Consider the following 18,099-nt stretch of genomic DNA (forward strand, 5'->3'; position numbering starts at 1 on the left):
CTGATGTACAGAACCTAATACTCAATATTCTTGCATGAATCATTGCAGTGGCATGGAAGCGATCGGTCTGTGATGCTGCTGACGTGTTAAAGAGGTTGCTCTGATAGCGGCCTTTAGCTCTTCTACATTGTTGGGTCTGGTGTCTCATATCCTCCTCTTTACAATACCCCATAGATTCTCCATGGGGTTTAGGTCGGGAGAGTTTGCTGGCCAATCAAGCACGTGGATACTATGGTCCTTAAACCAGGTATTAGTACTATTGGCAGTGTGGGCAGGAGCCAAATCCTGCTGGAAAATGAAATCACCATCTTCATAAAGCTGGTCAGCAGAGAGAAGCATGAAATGCTCTTAAACTTTTTGGTAGACGGCTGTGCTGACCTTGGACCTGATAAAACACAGTGGACCAACACCAGCAGACTACACGACTCCCCAAACCACCACTAACTGTACAAACTTTACACTGGACCTCAGGCAGCTTGGATTCTGTGCCTCTGCTATCTTCTTCTTCCAGACTGTGGGGCCTTGATTTCCAAATAAAATGCAAAGTTGTCTTTGGTTCAGGAGTGGCACGACATGAGGAACGCATCAGTTGTAGCCCATGGATACGTCTGTGTGTGGAGGCTCTTGAAGCGCTGACTCCAGCTGTAGTCCACTTCTTGTGAATCTCCCCAAAATCTTGAATGAGCTTCGTTTCACCTTCTACCACAATATTTCCTTCTATTCAACTTTCCATTAATGTGCTTGGATACAGCAGTCTGTGAACAGCAGCTTCTATAGCGATTAACCTTTTGTCTCTTACCCTCCATGTGCAGGGTGTCAATGATCGTCTTCTGGACAACTGTCGAGTCAGCAGTCTTCCCCATGATTGTGTAGCCTTAACCAGACTGAGACACAATTTGAAGGCTCAGGAAACCTTTGCAGGTGTTTGGATTTAATGAGCTGATTAGAGTGTGACACCACGAGCCTCCGAGATTGAACTTTTTCACAATATTCTAATTTTCTGAGACACCAAATTTTGGGTTTTCATTAGCTGTAAGCCATAATCATCAAAATTTAAATAAATAAACACTTGAAATATATCAGTATGTGTGTGATGAATCTATACAATATAAAAGTGTCACTTTTTATATTGAATTACTAAAATAAATCAACTTTTTAATGATATTCTCATTTATTGAGATGCACCTGTATGTGTGTGTGTGTGTGTGTGTGTGTGTGTGTGTGTGTGTGTGCGTGTGTGTTTAGGGTGACATACAGACAGACAGACAGACAGACAGACAGACAGACCGGCAGACAGACAGACAGACAGACAGACCGGCAGACAGACAGACAGACAGACAGACAGACAGACAGACAGACAGATAAATAGACAGATAGATAGATAGATAGATAGATAGATAGATAGATAGATAGATAGATAGATAGATAGATAGATAGATAGATAGATAGATAGATATCTCAGCCCTTTATTCACAAACCCGAGCTCGGCCTCACCCCCGCTGCCATCAAATACTCCATTATTTAATACTTGAGTAAAATTGCTAAATATTGAAAAGAAAATATTGAAAAACTCAGTGAAAAAGAGAAACAGTACTCTTCCTTTAATGTTGTAAAAAAGGTAAAATAATGCAAATTCACGTTAATATCTGATCACAAGACTTCAAACAGCTGCTCAGTTACAATCTTTTACAACAAAATACTGAAAGAAAGTAGTGATGTGGTGAAGCGGCAGTCGTGTGTGTTTTCTTCCCTCTATTCAGTTCTACAGCGGCAGTGATTAAAGCAGCACAATACTGAGGGAGGAAACACTTCAGCAGTACAGTGTGTGTGTGTGTGTGTGTGTGTGTGTGTGTGTGTGTGTGTGTGTGTGTGTGTGTGTGTGTGACTGATTCTGTGTTTTTCCCTTTAAAATAATCAAGAGTCTGAGCTCTTCAGCGTGATACAGTGTGGAGCTTCTCCATCAGATCAGCAGCAGCTCTTCCTCTCTGCCTTCACCTCAGAACGCACCGAAGTGTGATCCACCTCTGTCAAATAAATTATCATTTTTATTATTATTACAATTATTATCATTGGTGTTGTTGTTTTGATATTATTATTATTGCTATAGTGATTATTATTATTATTATTATTATTATTATTATTATTATTATTATTATTAATATTAATACTATTATAATTATAATAATAATTATTACTATTGTCATTGCTGTTTTTGAAAATAAACAAAACAAGCAACACACAGAAACAAACAAACAAAAACCAAAAGTAAACGAAACGTAAAGTCGAATGGAAAAAACTCGAAATGAAAAACAAAACAAAAATCAACAAACTCCTCAAACCAAAACACAAACTCAACCAGCCAAAAGAGCTCAAACACAACAAACACACCCACAGTGACGTAAACATAACTAACACACAAATAAATAACTAAAATATAAAACTTACACGTAACTGAAACTTCACAACTCCACACAAATCAATCCAATAAAACAAAACAAACAACAAACAAACTCAAACAATAAGACAAAACAAACAAACAGAAGATTCATTTCTGAAATGTGTATCATTATTTCTAACGCACACACACACACACACACACACACACACACACACACACACACACACACACACACTTACTAATGACGTCTCCAATCCGTGCTGTGCCGCTGCAGAGCTCCGCCCCCTTCACCACGGAGTCCTCGAAAGCCAGAGCAGCCACACGGAAGAAAAACTGCTGCACGTTTTCTCCTGTCACACACACACACACACACACACACACACACACACACACACACACACACACACACACATATTATCATCATCTGGTCTCTCAGACTGAACACAGAAACTTGTTACATTTGAGCCACATGTCCAGACATCAGTCAGCTTTTCTCTGCTGTCTTCTGCTTCACAGTCCCTCTAATGAAGGTCAGGAAGCTCTGGAAGATCTGCAGCGTGTCTCTCTGGACAGTGAGGACGATGTCCCTCTTTACCTGTTTTGGACGAGACGGACCAGAACTCTGCGTTTATCTCCTCCGCCATCTTTACCGCATCTCTCTCTGTCCTCCGGCATTCCTCTGGAGACTAATACACACACACACACACACACACACACACACACACACACACACACACACAAATAAATCATCATCATCTTCATCATCATCATTTATTTCAGAGGCATGTGATATTTAAATCCAGTGGTCTTGAATTCTCGATTCTGATTGGTCAGAAGGTGTGTATTCTTTATGACAGCATCTCTTTGACCGCTTTATATTAATATCAATATCGCTTTCATAGGTTACCGTTTCTATAGTAACAGCTCATCTGTTCACCTGATCTTCCACACTGACGGATGTTCGATACGGTGGATTTTTCCAGAAGGAAATCAGTCGAGGAAATTTTCCACCACAGATTTAATCACATTTAATTTTTTGTGTCTCTGCCTCTGGATGTGGGTCAGTGTGAGGAACGAGGCAGAGGAACTGAATTCTCACCATCAGATCTCTTTTGGTTCCGACCAGGAAAATAAAGCAGGAGTTGGGTTCGTTCTCGTTCAGCGCTTCGATCAGCCACTGCCTGAGAGAAAAAACGTTACGCTTTAGAACAACTGAGACCTACAACATATCCCCATGCTGATACACTGCACACGTTTGTTTTTTATCACGTGTATAACACGTATTTCTACAGGATTCTGGAATAGAATTGAATCCTAAACTCATATGAAATTGCACATTTCAATAATTAGCAGTTGACCATAAGTACATGCTGTGCTCAAAAGTATTGGGACGCCTGCCTGTTCCCGCCATATGTGCTTCTTCTACAAATTGTTTCCACAAAGTTCAAGGCACGCAATCGTATAGGAGGATTTTGGATGTTAGGAGACTCAAACCTGTTCCAGCATGGAGATGCTCCTGTGTACAAAACCAGCTCCATGAGCAAATGCTTTACAAGGATCGGAGTGGAAGATCTCCTGCTATAGAGTTCACCTCAGAGCGCCACACATCTCCAAAGGCACACTTCAAAATCTAGTGGAACATCTTCTCAGTAGAGTGGAGGTGAGTATAGAGTCAAAATGTGGAATAGGATGTTTAGAAAGCAAATACATGTCAGGTGTCCACAAACTTATCCAAATAGTGTATATTTTTTCTCCAGAAATGTGGTGGTAAGATGAGGTGCTAGCTTAGTACTCAAGGCATTGGACTGTGAATCCAAAGACTTTAAATCCACTCCTGGGCCCCTGGGTGAGGCCCTTAACCTCATCACTGCTCAGTTATATGAATGAGTTCAATGTAAATCTCTCTGAATAAAGGCATCTGCCACACGCCAAAAAAAGTAAATGAAACAAAAAGACAAACTTCAAATTAATTGCTAAAGTCAATGAAACTCCTACCCATAAAAAGTTATTTATAGCCAATGATTTTCTACAAAAATCTTCTTCTTCTTTTGGGTGCTCCCATTAGGGGGCGCCACAGCGGATCATCCGTCTCCATACCCCCCTGTCCTTAACATCTGCCTCTTTCACACCAACTACCTGCATGTCTTCCCTCACCACATCCATAAACCTCCTCCATGTTCTTCCTCTTTTCCTCCTTCCTGGTGTCTCCATCCTCAGCATTCTCCTACTGATATACCCCATGTCCCTCCTCTGCACACGTCCAAACCATCTCAATATTTCTCACCTTGTCTCCAAAATGTCCTACATGCGCTGTTTCTCTAATAAACTTATTTCTAATTCTGTTCATCCTCCTCACTGTCAATGAAAACCTCAACATCTTCAGCTCTGCTTCCTCCAAATGAGAGAAAACATCTACACCAAATGTCTACCAAACCAAAAATAGCAGAAAGCCTCTAAAACAGGCAAAACGTCATGAAAATCCACCCAGAGACTTTCTGCAGGGTATAAACGATCTCTTAAAGCTCCACTTCAGAGAGTTTCTCCTCTCGATTGTCTGTGCTTTTATCAATCCTGCGAACGAAAAAACCCTCCAACCACAGCGTGTAAAAATCCACAACTCACTTCGTGTGTTCCAGCGTTTTAATGTCCGTCATGTCGAATACAGCGACGATGACTGTGGAGAAGAAAAACACAGGAGCGACGTGTTGCATGTGCTGTGTGATGGAATGAATAAAGACGTAGGAGTGGAGGAACGAGGGTCGTACCCTGAGCTCCTCTGTAATACGCTGCAGCGATGCATTTGAACTTCTCCTGGCCTGCCGTGTCCCAGCTACGGGGAGAAGAGAACATTTACACACTGTGTGTATTATAATGAAGAAAAGGAAAAGTGGATTTTGTGGAATCAAATTTCTTCAATTATTAAATTCTTTAAATTAAATTAATGATTTAATTTCACATCATTTTATTCAATTGCATTTATTCATTCAATTTCATTGAATTGATGTCATTTTATGAATTTCTTTTCATCGACTAATAGATTACAATTAATTTCATTTAATGATTGATTCATTTTCTTCCATTTCATTTAATCATTTAATAATAGAAGTCATTTAATTAATTAAATTGAACAATTAAATATTTTTTTATTTCATATAATAATTGATTTAATTTCTTAACTCAATTTTCGTTTATCAATTAAATAATTCATATCATTAAATTTAATTATTAATTTGATTTTATTTAATTTAATGGTTTTATTTCATAATTTCATAATTGAGTAGATTTCAATTTATTAATCTGATTTTATTCAATTATTTCATGTTTTGAATAAATTAAATGTCAGGTTGCACATTCGCTTACATTTTACCTAGAAATAGTAGTGAATCCTGAATATTAAAATATTAAAAATCTGATTATTTGCTTGAAATGTTTTTTATTACCAGTAAAAAAAAAAAATTTCAAAGTAGCCGCCGATTTTTTCCGCTCAGCCACAAGAAGAAAGATCTGATCCAGTCCTACATGTATACACAAGCAGCGTCACCCTGTGAGAAACCTGACATGAAGACGAATCAGCACTCACATCTGAAGAGAAAACGGAAGCCCTGACAGTTCAAATCTCACGATTTCGAAGTCGACCCCGATGGTGGCCTTGTAGTCGCGATCGAAGACGTCTTTACAGAACCTGAAGCACAAGATCATCTCCGTTATCATCCAGAAAACACCGTACGCTGACAAACAAGCCCTGTAGATCACAGACCTAACTCCAATTACACATTATTACCTGTTAATTAAGCAGGTCTTCCCTACGTTCAGGTCTCCCACCACCACCACTTTAGACATCTTCGATCTGTCCAGGAAAAAACATGCATGTCCTCTCAGGGCTTTGGGTTTGCACCAGTACAGCACATGGGAAAGATCTTCAAATCAAAGCACATTCAATTTCCTGAATTTAAAGGAGGTCTTGTTTAAGGGCCCTCGAGGGGTTTGAACTCCAATCAGGAGTCCAATGTTTTCTCCACTGAGCCACTGGTTTTTCCACCATTTCTCACACAAATCTCAAAATCTAGACCATCTTCCCTGAAGAATAAAAGTTATAAAAACAGCAAATAATGTGGAACAAAGAATGTGGAACGGGATGTTCAAAAAGCACATTGTCTTATGCACAGGGTGTCCACAAACTTTTGCCCATACAGTTCTTTGCGAGACGAGCCCATGACGAGTCTGAGAACATGGATTGGTGGTTTCTCGGGCGCTTATAACCCTGCTAACTGGAAGTGATGCGTACGTCTGCTGTTTGCTCGCATGAAATCAACACGATGAAGACGGTGGTTTTTACCCATGCTGTCTGGTGGCTCGGTCTTTAAAAGCGAGTTTAGCTTCAGCGCTCCAGTCCTCCTTCATCTGCAGACATGCTTGTGGATTATAACACTGCAACACACACACACACACACACACAGACACGGAGAAATGGTACTAGTCATTACGTATGAATGTACAGTAACTAGCTAGCAAAACGCAAGCAAAAGAAAAACAGCTAGCAAAAGTTTACGAAGTGCTAGTCGCTTCCTGATTCACACTGCTATCGACTACCACATTCCTGCCGTTGTGTTCTTCATTTACACGTTTTTTGGAAATGTCTTGCCATCAGATCACGTGTTCATGTGATCTTAATAAATGTTACTACAAGAAAACAATGACGCAACTGGACAAGTGAATAAATCAGGTAGAAACTGTCCGTTTGCGGCTGCGCTATTTGTTACAAGGGATAAACCAAAACCTTCTGACCAATCAGCATGGAGAATTCAGCAGCTTTGATGAAATACTAACATATACACTATGCACTCAAAAGTTTGTGGACACTTGCACGTAAGATTGGTACGAGATGGTGTCCAAAAGTTTCGAGACTCGCTCTGTTTACAAAAAAGCACGTGTGTCCTGGAAGTCTTCTTTTCTAAGCCCGTCAAGCACCTTCTGGATCTCCGCTACGCTGTCAGAACGGCGACCCTTGATCTGATCGTGTGGATTCTTCTCCGCCGATCGTTATGCGCGAGTTGCCGAAGGGTTTCGGCATTTTTGATGATCGAGCTCGTTGAAGGTCTTCCTGATCCCTCGTGATGTTCTTCCGCACGTCTTGATCATGTAAAACGTCTCTGTGGCTGGTTTGCCAGGGTTTCATTTTAACCTCTGCTCTTCTGGGAAGATGTTCTACCAGATTGTGGAGTGATTTAGTGGAGATTTATGTAAAAGAAAATCAGGTACTGATGTAGGTGAGGTGAGGAGGCCTGAGGTGCAGTCAGCTTGATACTCCAACCCATGTGAAGCATATCTTCAGGGTTATTGTCATGCTGGAACAGGTTTGGGTCTTCTAGTTCAAGTGAAGAACAAATTTCACGATCCCACGAGTAACGACGTCTTGTACAATTGTATTTCTCCTACTTTTGTGGTATCAGTTTGAGGAACATACGAACGAGGCTAAAAAAGTCAGGTGTCCCGATACGTTTTTCGGGAAATTATTAGAAAGTAATAATAATCGTTACCTTGGGAAATGTAGATACGATCCTGTTTTTGCTGACAGGAGGAATGAACTGCATTGTGCCGTCTCACAGCAGCTGAAGGGACTGACCTCTGACCTGCAGAGGGAACGCAGGACACGTTTATTACAGATGAAGTACACCGAAAATAACACATCATCCTTCCATATCGAAAACGCTGCGCTGCATTAAAGCGTGTTGTGGTTCGAGATAACGACACTGCAACACTGGAAATGTTTATTCAGCACCAGCAGGGTGTTTCTTCGCCTCAGCTGTTCGCTAGGAGACGAAAACACGCGGTAACTGATTGGCTCGGACGCATACTGCATGGGCGAGAACTTTTGTGGACACCTGACTATAAGATTGTGCCTTTTGAATAAACCTTTCCAGATTTAGTCTCCATTTGCTGTTAAAAAAAACCTCAGTGGGAATTCTGGGAAGATGTTCCAATCGATTTTGGAGTGATTTATGGAGCTTTGTGCTCATTCAGACACAAAGGTGTTACTGATGTAGATGAGGTGAGGATTCTAGTAGGAAGCTCTAGTAGATTCTAATTCATTCCAAAAGAGATCAATAGGGATCAGACCCGAACTCTAAAGCAGGCCACGTGAGACCTTCTACACACTTCTAACCCATGTAAATCTTCATGGAGCTGATTTTGTGCACAGGAGCATTGTGATGTTGGAACCACATCCAAAGACCTCCTTTACAGTTGTGTACCTCCAGTTTTGTGGAAAGAGATTGAGGAGGAACCACATTTGGCTGAGAAAAAAAAAAGGCAGGTGCCCGAATACTTTTGGCCAAACATAGTGTCGTTTATGAAGAAGTGTAAAATGTAATCTAGGTGATGATAAAACCACAGATCTCGTAACTGCTCAGGTGAAGAACTAAATGATCTTCAAAATGCAATAAATGTAAATGTGCTGGTTTTCACTCTTAAGAATATAAAAGCTGTAATTATGGAGACTTTTTCTTCCTTATCTTCTACTTAATCATCATGTTCTCCTTCTTCTTTGTCATTGTGTTATTCTTTTTCTACTTCCTTCTCAAATTCTTTTACTTAAAACTTCAAATTAAAGCACCAGAGAGCAACATGAAGCTGTAATTAGGGGGCCAAGCACCAAAGACACTATACACCCTACTGTTTTTCTACGTCTTCTTCTTCTTAATCATCATGTTCTCCTTCTTCTACTTTGTCATCATCTTGTTCTTTTTCTTCTTCTTTTTCTAAATTTTTTGTATTTAAAACATTAAATGAAAACACCAGAGATCATCCTCAAGCTGTATTTAGGGGGCCAAGCACCAACGTGACCTAGACACCCGAGTGTTTTTCTACTTCTCATTTTCATTTTTGTTATTGTCGGATTCGTCCTTCTTTTCTGCAGATGATAGAAGCGTCTGATAAGAAGTTCAAATGAAATTTGGCACAGTGATCGTGGACCAAACTTGAACCAAACGCTGCCAATAATGACGTAAATTCCCTCCTAATTAAGTCTTCTGTCGGCTTGGATTGTTTTGTTCAAGAGACCTCCAACAAATTTTGTCCAACCGTCATCCCCACAATAAGAAAAGAAAAAAGAAAAAAAGAATTTGGAATATTCCAAATGGTTTGTTCCAATGACGCTGAGAGCAATGCGACACATTTATCGCCACCTACTGGTCAAAATGTTACAATAGCATGCTTCAAAATTGGCTCACATCATCTTGCTGATCATTTGTTCATGCAGACCTTTTTCTCCTACACTCAGAGAGTTTTTTATTCAAAGTTATAGCTCTACTTCTCTTTGATTTGGGCAGGCAACAGCTGTATTCATGAAAGTTCTGATCACCAAGGCGAAAATATGCTGTTTCTAGCTTTATTAGTCAGAACTCGCAACCTGAATCTATAGCAAACTGCACAAGCTGAAATCTATTCACCTGGATTTAATAGCTGTTCTGTCTTTTTTCCGTTTTCTCCACTCACAAGGGCATTTACAAGGATTTTTTTTTTTACAAGAAAAGCTCAAAAACAGTTCAAAACATTTGTTTTTTATAAACCGTTCACACTTTTTTACATTTTCTTTCCTGTTGAATTTGCGCACAACAAAAACACAAAATTTGCTTCCAGTTCAAATTCTCAGGAAACTCTAGAAAATGTGGGGAAAACCCAGGGTTGATGATGTATGCCGGGCGGTGCAGCTGTGGTGCAGCTGTGGCTCCAGTGAAAGGAGAATTCTAGTTTTCGGGATTCTTGCTTTAGTAACAGCATTCGTTCTCACAATATGACTTTCCTGTGTGTGATATCTAATATCCATGCTCTTTCTCTCTAATAGCGATGGTTTCTACAGCCGTGGTGTCATAATGACTGAATTAAGAAGTGGATTGATTCAGATGGGACTAGTGTTTGAAGAGTTTCAGGTATTTCAACACAACACAGCCGGACTATGATGTGTGTGAGTGACCAAATTACAATCCAAATGAAGTCAATTCAATCTCAGAGGGCAAATAAACATACAAATATGATGCCCAGTATTTATAAAAGCATAAAATGGGATTGTTGCATTGCTGTATGTGGGTGAAAATGTAAACATTCATCTTTTACACACTCCAAACTGCACATTCAAGAAAATATAGACATTTTACAGTCCAGAAATAAAGACATTTATATCACAAACCCCAGTTTTAGATTTAGGATTAATTCTGCATCATTTAGGGCTCATATAGGACACGTTTTCATGCACTAAATCTTTTTCTCTGTAACATTTCAGACATTTTACACCAAGACGCCGCTTTCTACTCACCACTCCTAATGTTTATTGTAAAGTTTTTTATTATTATTTGAATAAAATAATAAATAAAAACGCAACTCCGCTCCACACGCTTCCGCAAGGTGCATCAGTCAACCCAAATCTCCATGGCAACAGCTCGACGTCACGTGGCTCGTCTTCCCGGACGACACCCCTCCATTCTCCATCCAAGTCACGTGACGCGATTTTACGCGATATCTCGCGATACCTACGTTTAGAGAACTTTCATGCAAATAAAAGGAAGAAGAAACGAGCAAACATGAACAAATGTATTGTACGGTTAGTGGGTGTACTGCTATAGTCAAGATTTATAATGAAATATGATGTAAATTATCCTGTCCAACAAAGTCTCGCGAGATTTCCGAGGCTTGACAGTGGTTACCATGACGACGATGAATCAATCAATGAACAGCTTTACCTGTCACCACGTGTTTCCGCCATTTGCATTTCTGTTCAAACACACACACACACACACACACGTCCTACGTGTAAAATGATCAGCTCTTAATCAAACAAAACTTTTCCCACATATCATACAAACATATTTTGCTACTAAATTAATGATTTTATTAGTTTGTTCGTTATTTAAATGAATATTATTTGTATTATGTTTTAACCCGTATGATTGATGTGTGTATTATTTTTCCAATAAAAGAATAAAGCTGTCTCACTGATTGCTGTGGTGTTGTTGAAGGTCACCGCAAGGTCCTTAGTTCATTCATATTCAGCGTTTTCTTTTGCTCTTTTTACCTCCTACTTTCGAAAGTTTCTCTCTTTATTCTCATGTATTCTCGTCTGAAATAATGACCACCCATGAGATATGATGTTGAGAGCAACTAGGACACCGTTGGAAAGGAAATGGGTTTGGATGTGATATTTTTGTGTCGTTAGTGAGGTCGGTGTCGCTGAAGCGAGACGAAGACCTGAGATCAGGGTTCCTAAATCTTTTTTTTTTTGTGAGGACCACATAATTCTTTCCCTTTTTTTAACGGGGGTCCGGGTCGGTCTGTAACAGAAAATGACGCAGTATTATTGTGGAGATTTTATTATGATTTGAAATGTATTTATTTAACCTCCTATTGCAAGATTAGTTTATTATTTTGTTCTGCACCGTACAGACACGAGTGTTACTTTTTAGGAGTCTATTAAAAGAACATTATTACTATTATAATTACTTTTTTTTTTACTTAATACTCACCAATAACCGATTAATCAGACAGTAGTTTTTAAAAATGGATACTGCGTTTAGAACAAGCACTCCATTTAAAATCGTTCTGAACTATTAATAAATAGAATTATAGAATTAATAAATAATAAATAATAAATATAATATAGCACTCTCCGTACAGCACAGCGTTTCGGGAGTAAAAACAGCATCGTCAGTGATTCGCCTCTAGAGGCCGCTCTCGCAATGACAGCGGACCGGAAGCCGGAAAAACTATCGGTATGGATTTTGGCGGATAGTTGATAGTTCTAGCAATCAACTTTCAGTGCCTCGATCTCTATTAATAACTATGGATAATTTTATTTTGAAAGCCAAGACATTTACTATCAAATACAGATATGATTTGCGTAAAAAAAAATAATTTAAAATTCAATTTTCAAAATATGTCTCTGGCATTGTTCAGATGGCTGTTCTAAATGTGGGGCTGTAGTTTGGGCACCTCTGGCTTACATTATGTGTATTGACTATATTATATGTCTGATATACTTCTGGAAGATGTTGCACAAAAATTAGTCAAGCATAGTTTTCAATTCCAGGTAAACAAACTGTGTGGTTTTTGTTAAGTACTAAAAGACACCACAAGCCTTTTAGCTACAACATGGTGATATTTTGTGTATTAGCCAACATGGAGTCACCGTGATGTCGTCAGTCCAGTCCAGTCCAGTCTAATAATGCAGACTTCCATCTGTCAGTTGAGCAACACTACTGCAGGAAATAACCTCCTTACTCACACACCCTGTCCAGCTTGTTGTGGTGAACAGCTTTGTGCAGACACCAAATCCTAAGCTGTGATTAGCTCTGGCGCTGGATCATATTTGTTAAGAATGTCTTGGCCGACACCAGGAGACGACAAGATTATCTTCAGGGGCTTCTCAAATCCTTTATCCTAAAAGCTGTGGCTAATACACACCTCACCAGGTGATAATGTTTTAAGTGGAACTCGGTCCTGCTCCAGAGACTGTCAAAGGTGAAGAAGTTGAAACCACGGGTTTATTACATTCTTCCAAACGCTGGAGACTGGAAACAAAAGGACATCAGATTGCAGAAAAGACTGTTCACTTCCTAAATGATCTAAAAAAACACACACACAAATACTTTAAATATCCACAAACACCAACAAATATAACAAACACCTCAAATATCCACAAACGTTCACAAACACCACAGAATACATTTAACATTTATCAAATAAACCAAATATTCCTAAACACTCAAATATCCACAAATACACACAAACACTCCAAACACACACAAACACCACAAACAAACAAATACCCCAAAATCCACAAACACACACAAAATATTCACAAAACCGTGAACATCCACAAAATAAAAACACAAAACACCCCAAATATTCACAAACACACACAAACACCCCAAATATTCACAAACACACACAAACACTAGAAATATTCACAAACACACAAACACTAAATATCCACAAACGCACAAACACCACAAATATCCACAAACACACACAAACACCACAAATATCCACAAACACACACAAACACCCCAAATATTCACAAACACACAAAACACTACAAATATCCACACACACACACAAACACTCCAAATATCCACAAACACAAAACACCCCAAATATCCACAAACGCACAAACACCACAAATATCCACAAACACACACAAACACTCCAGATATCCACAAACACACAAAACTCCAAATATCCACAAACGCACAAACACCCAAATATCCACAAACACACAAACACTCCAAATATCCACAAACACAAAACACTCCAAATATCCACAAACACACAAACACCACAAATATCCACAAACACACACAAACACCACAAATATCCACACACACACACACACACACAAACACTCCAAACATCCACAAACACAAAACACTCAAATATCCACAAACACACAAACACCAAATATCCACAAACACACACAAACACTCCAAATATCCACAAACACACACAAACACCAAATATCCACACACACAAACACCACAAATATCACAAACACAAAATACTCCAAATATCCACAAACACAAAACACTCCAAATATCCACAAACGACAAACACCACAAATATCCACAAACACACAAACACTAGAAATATTCACAAACACACAAATATCCACAAACACACACAAACACTCCAAATATCCACACACACACAAATACCCCAAATATCCAAATACATTAAAATATCCACAAACACACAAAACTCCAAATATCCACAACACACACAAACACCCCAAATATCCACAAACACACAAACACTCAAATATCCACAAACACACACAAACACCCCAAATATCCACAAACACACAAAACACTACAAATATCCACAAACAAAAAACCCCACTAAAATATAGACACACATACACACACACACACACACACACACACACACACACACACACACACACACACACACACACACACACACACACACACAACAAAACATAAACCAAACACTCTCAATATTCAAATACACCAAACCTCCACAAATAAACCAAATATCAACAAACACCTCAAAAAATATTTTGATATTAATCATCAAATATTATTTATTTCATCATTGCTGATTAAAGTGATCTGTCTGTCTACAAATTTACCAAAACACATATAATAAAAGGAAAAAAAATGTTTGTGTCCCCCAACAAACTAAAAGTAATGTGTACTTACACTTATTACTTTTACGTCGATATAAAAAAACATCACATGAAAATTCAAAGGTTTAATTTTTCCCCCGGCTTCAGTTCATAACCTCTGAAGTGTGTAAAACTGTACTGTGATCAAATATCAAAAATATTGTAGCTGATCAGTAATTCAGCACCTGTGTATCATTAATAGACGAGTGTCGATAGATGGAGCTGTAAAATCACGTCTCCAGCTACAGTTTATGGGTTTGATGAACTTCCTGAACTCAGTTACGTGGAATGGATCGTGTCAAGAGGTTCACTAGGTGGCAGCAGACGGTGTCTTTTTTCCCAGCATGCACCGGCATCGACATCCTGCACTGCACATCTGCACGCTACGGTGTATAAAAAGAAAACACAACATTATTGATGACGGAATAACATGAGCTCATAGGTTACCATCGTGGTGTATCTTTGAATTGCTATTGGAACTGCTATGTGGTAGTGAAGGAAAAGGAAATAACAGGTTATTGCGAGCATCATACAAACACACACACACACACACACACACACACACACACACACACACACACACATAATTATGTATTTTATTATGCCTTGAAACAGGTGTCCCATGGAGCGGCTGCTGCCTAATTTCTAAAACCATCTGTCAGTTTGAAGTGCGCATAAGGTGTCAGAGAGAGAACTTGAAACCTCAGAAGCCTGTAAGAGAAAGAGAAAGAGAAAGAGAGAGAGAGAGAGAGAGAGAGAGAGAGAGAGAGAGAGAGAGAAAAGGATTGAGCCAGGGTTTAGACTGCTCCTAAACCAACCACCACTCTTCTAATGAGCACTTATCTGCCTTAAGTGCATTAAATAACCACATTGGATGGCTGGGATTGCATTTCCTACACTATCAGATCGATCCTGCCACATGCTTGTTCTCCTGCGCTGGACCTCTAAAAGTCTGTGGCCTGCTGAATAATTATAATCCCACTCTGAGGCACATTCGTTCAGTCACTGGCGGACCGTTAACCTCTGTCCGTGTGCCAGAAGCTCATACCCTCATGAAGCCTGCACAAACAGCAACATGCTGATTTGGATTCCAGGACCAGGTGTAAAGTCATACACCATTTCTGTGTGTGATCAGACTTGAACAAAGCCACTCAGTCTTTTCTACCATCAGTGAGATTATTAGTAGTTTAGGTGTTTGTGAAATCGGGAAGCCTCCTCTGGGCAGTTCTTTTGAGCTGATGGCGTTTAAACAGAAGGTGTAAGGTTTAAAACTTGCAAACTGTACAAAAGCTGTACAAATCTTTTCAATCCTGAATGATTTTGCTGCTTGGTAAGAAATGGCTTCTTTATACCTGCTCAACACTGAGATTAAACCTGCTCAGGAATGTCCTAGACACCATGTGAAGGAGGTGTGGCTTCTCTATGTCGTTCCAAGGGAAGGAGGCGTGGCCTCTGTGCATGTCAGCCCCAGTGGAGGAGGCGTGGCCGCTGTGCATGTCAGCTATGAGTTTCAGTGAAGGAGGCATGGCCTCTGTACATTTAAATCCCAGTGAAGGAGGCGTGGCTTCTGTGCATGTAAGTCCTAGTGAAGGAGGCGTGGCTTCTGTGCATGTAAGTCCTAGTGAAGGAGGCGTGGCCTCTGTGCATGTAAATCCCAGTGAAGGAGACATAGCTTCTGTGCATGTAAGTCCCAATAAAGGAGGCGTGGCCTCTGCACATGTAAATCCCAGTGAAGGAGGCGTGGCTTCTGTTCATGTAAGGCATGGCCTCTGTGCATGTAAGTCCCAGTGAAGGAGGCGTGGCTTCTGTGCATGTAAGTCCTAGTGAAGGAGGCGTGGCCTCTGTGCATGTAAGTCCCAGTGAAGGAGGCGTGGCTTCTGTGCATGTAAGTCCCAATAAAGGAGGGTCGGGCCTCTGCACATGTAAATCCCAGTGAAGGAGGCGTGGCTTCTGTGCATGTAAATCCCAGTGAAAGAGTTGTGGCTCCTCAAACACTCTATTCTTTTTATAATACCAGTTCACATTGCACAATCAACCTCTAAATAATCATATATTAATAATTATGTAATTGGAAGGTCTTCATTTTGAATGTGAAATAAGTGTGTGTGTGTGTGTGTGTGTGTGTGTGTGTGTGTGTGTGTGTGTGTGTGTGTGTGTGAGAGAGAAAGAGAGAGAGAGAATAATTTCTCCTCTGCCTGTTTTTGTTGTCTCTCCTTTATCACTGCTCATGACAGTCACAAGGCCGCCGAGTTGCTCAGCCCTGCCTGGCATTTTAATTCATTTATTTTTATTGTCACTGTAAACAGCCGTCCTCTTTCTCCTTTATGAGATTTGAGCTGTGTTTCAGCGCACAGCAGGTCACCTTAACGCTGGGAGAAATAACAGAAGGTGGGCGGAACTGCATTTACCAATTTCCCACTGCACTGTTAAACTGACGACGCTTCTTGGATATGATGGGGGGAAAATGTTCTATTTACTGTGACTCACAGAATCTCTAGGGAGTATAATGATACTGGGGCAGATCTTAATAACCAGTGGTACTCAATTCATGTAGTCTTCAAGGCTCGATTATTAAATCAACACTCATTCTGAAAGCATTACACAGAGAGCGTTTTAAAACCCATAGATTCTGCTCTATGATTATAGGTTATTAAGCCAGGGATGAATCTGATGCACCACGACTGAGATCGTCTCTGATGGACGTGCGGCCATCTCTGAAATGTTTACACCAAACGAGTGTCTCATCACGGTACTGTGCTTTAAGTCTTCTGTCGATATCCACGAGTTTTACGCCTTCGTTCACGAGGAAACTTTATCACGCGAGCCAGTTAGTTCGGGTTCCATTTCTGAACCTGTGACATTAAAAGTTCTGGTTTGGGGACTAAATGTGGGATGGCATCGATGTTCAAAAGGCACACAGAAATCTATATTATATATATATAATCTATATTTATATATATCAACGCCAAGACCAAACATCAGAGGGTCCAACTGAATAGTGCGAGGAATATTTGCTTTCAAAAATGAGGTCCAAGATGGCCGCCTTTTTATGTACCTCATTTGTTCGGTTTAGGCCACATCAAAATGCAACGCGGTGCCCGTGTTTTGTCATTGACATTCATGGAAGTTGGAATTTGAGCTGTAAAACATGGGTTTGCTGTGGGATTCTGAACAGGCCATTACAGGCTTGCCAAGAGGAACAAACTAAAGGAGATGGAGGGATAAAAAGATGGATCGGCCAATGCCAGAAAGAAGTGTTAGTGTTCCTTTTTATTTTTATGGATTTTAATGATGCCTCTCACGCCAACTCGCGTCATCTCCCCACCAGGAACGTTCTACTCACACCAAACATAGACCAAGTACATCATTTAAAGCTAATGATCCATAATAGCCGTTCATCTATAGTTTCTTTACGGCTTGTATATTTCTAAAGACATAATTTGTCCCTGACTCTAAAAGGCCAGTGTTGTTTGTACGGAGTGAGAGGTGGACAGACATTTCTCTCATTCAGAGCGACTCGGCAGGC

The 18,099-nt window shown here is 39.9% G+C and overlaps 1 protein-coding gene across 2 annotated transcripts; it reads right to left on the reverse strand.

Moving 5' to 3' along the window:
* Nucleotides 1-1,579: 1,579 nt before the first annotated feature.
* On the reverse strand, nucleotides 1,580-14,951 carry rab36 (RAB36, member RAS oncogene family). Of its 2 annotated transcripts, none has more exons than XM_046860386.1 (13): nucleotides 14,759-14,951; nucleotides 12,851-13,011; nucleotides 10,776-11,164; nucleotides 7,936-8,028; nucleotides 6,735-6,826; nucleotides 6,180-6,245; nucleotides 5,979-6,080; nucleotides 5,164-5,228; nucleotides 5,021-5,072; nucleotides 3,498-3,579; nucleotides 2,994-3,084; nucleotides 2,638-2,748; nucleotides 1,580-2,024 (listed from the first exon to the last, which is right to left on the reverse strand). In XM_046860386.1, exons 4-13 carry the CDS (start codon nucleotides 7,987-7,989, stop codon nucleotides 1,966-1,968), a joined length of 774 nt encoding a protein of 257 aa, XP_046716342.1. In that variant the 5' UTR covers nucleotides 7,990-8,028; nucleotides 10,776-11,164; nucleotides 12,851-13,011; nucleotides 14,759-14,951; the 3' UTR covers nucleotides 1,580-1,965. The 2 variants fall into 2 exon arrangements, with proteins under 2 accessions (XP_046716342.1, XP_046716341.1); XM_046860385.1 differs by lacking the exons at nucleotides 12,851-13,011; nucleotides 14,759-14,951 and adding an exon at nucleotides 11,387-11,689 and having other exon boundaries at nucleotides 10,710-10,937; nucleotides 11,134-11,164.
* Nucleotides 14,952-18,099: the final 3,148 nt, after the last annotated feature.

Source organism: Silurus meridionalis, chromosome 11 (genome assembly GCF_014805685.1).
Source record: "Silurus meridionalis isolate SWU-2019-XX chromosome 11, ASM1480568v1, whole genome shotgun sequence".
Lineage (NCBI taxonomy): Eukaryota > Metazoa > Chordata > Actinopteri > Siluriformes > Siluridae > Silurus > Silurus meridionalis.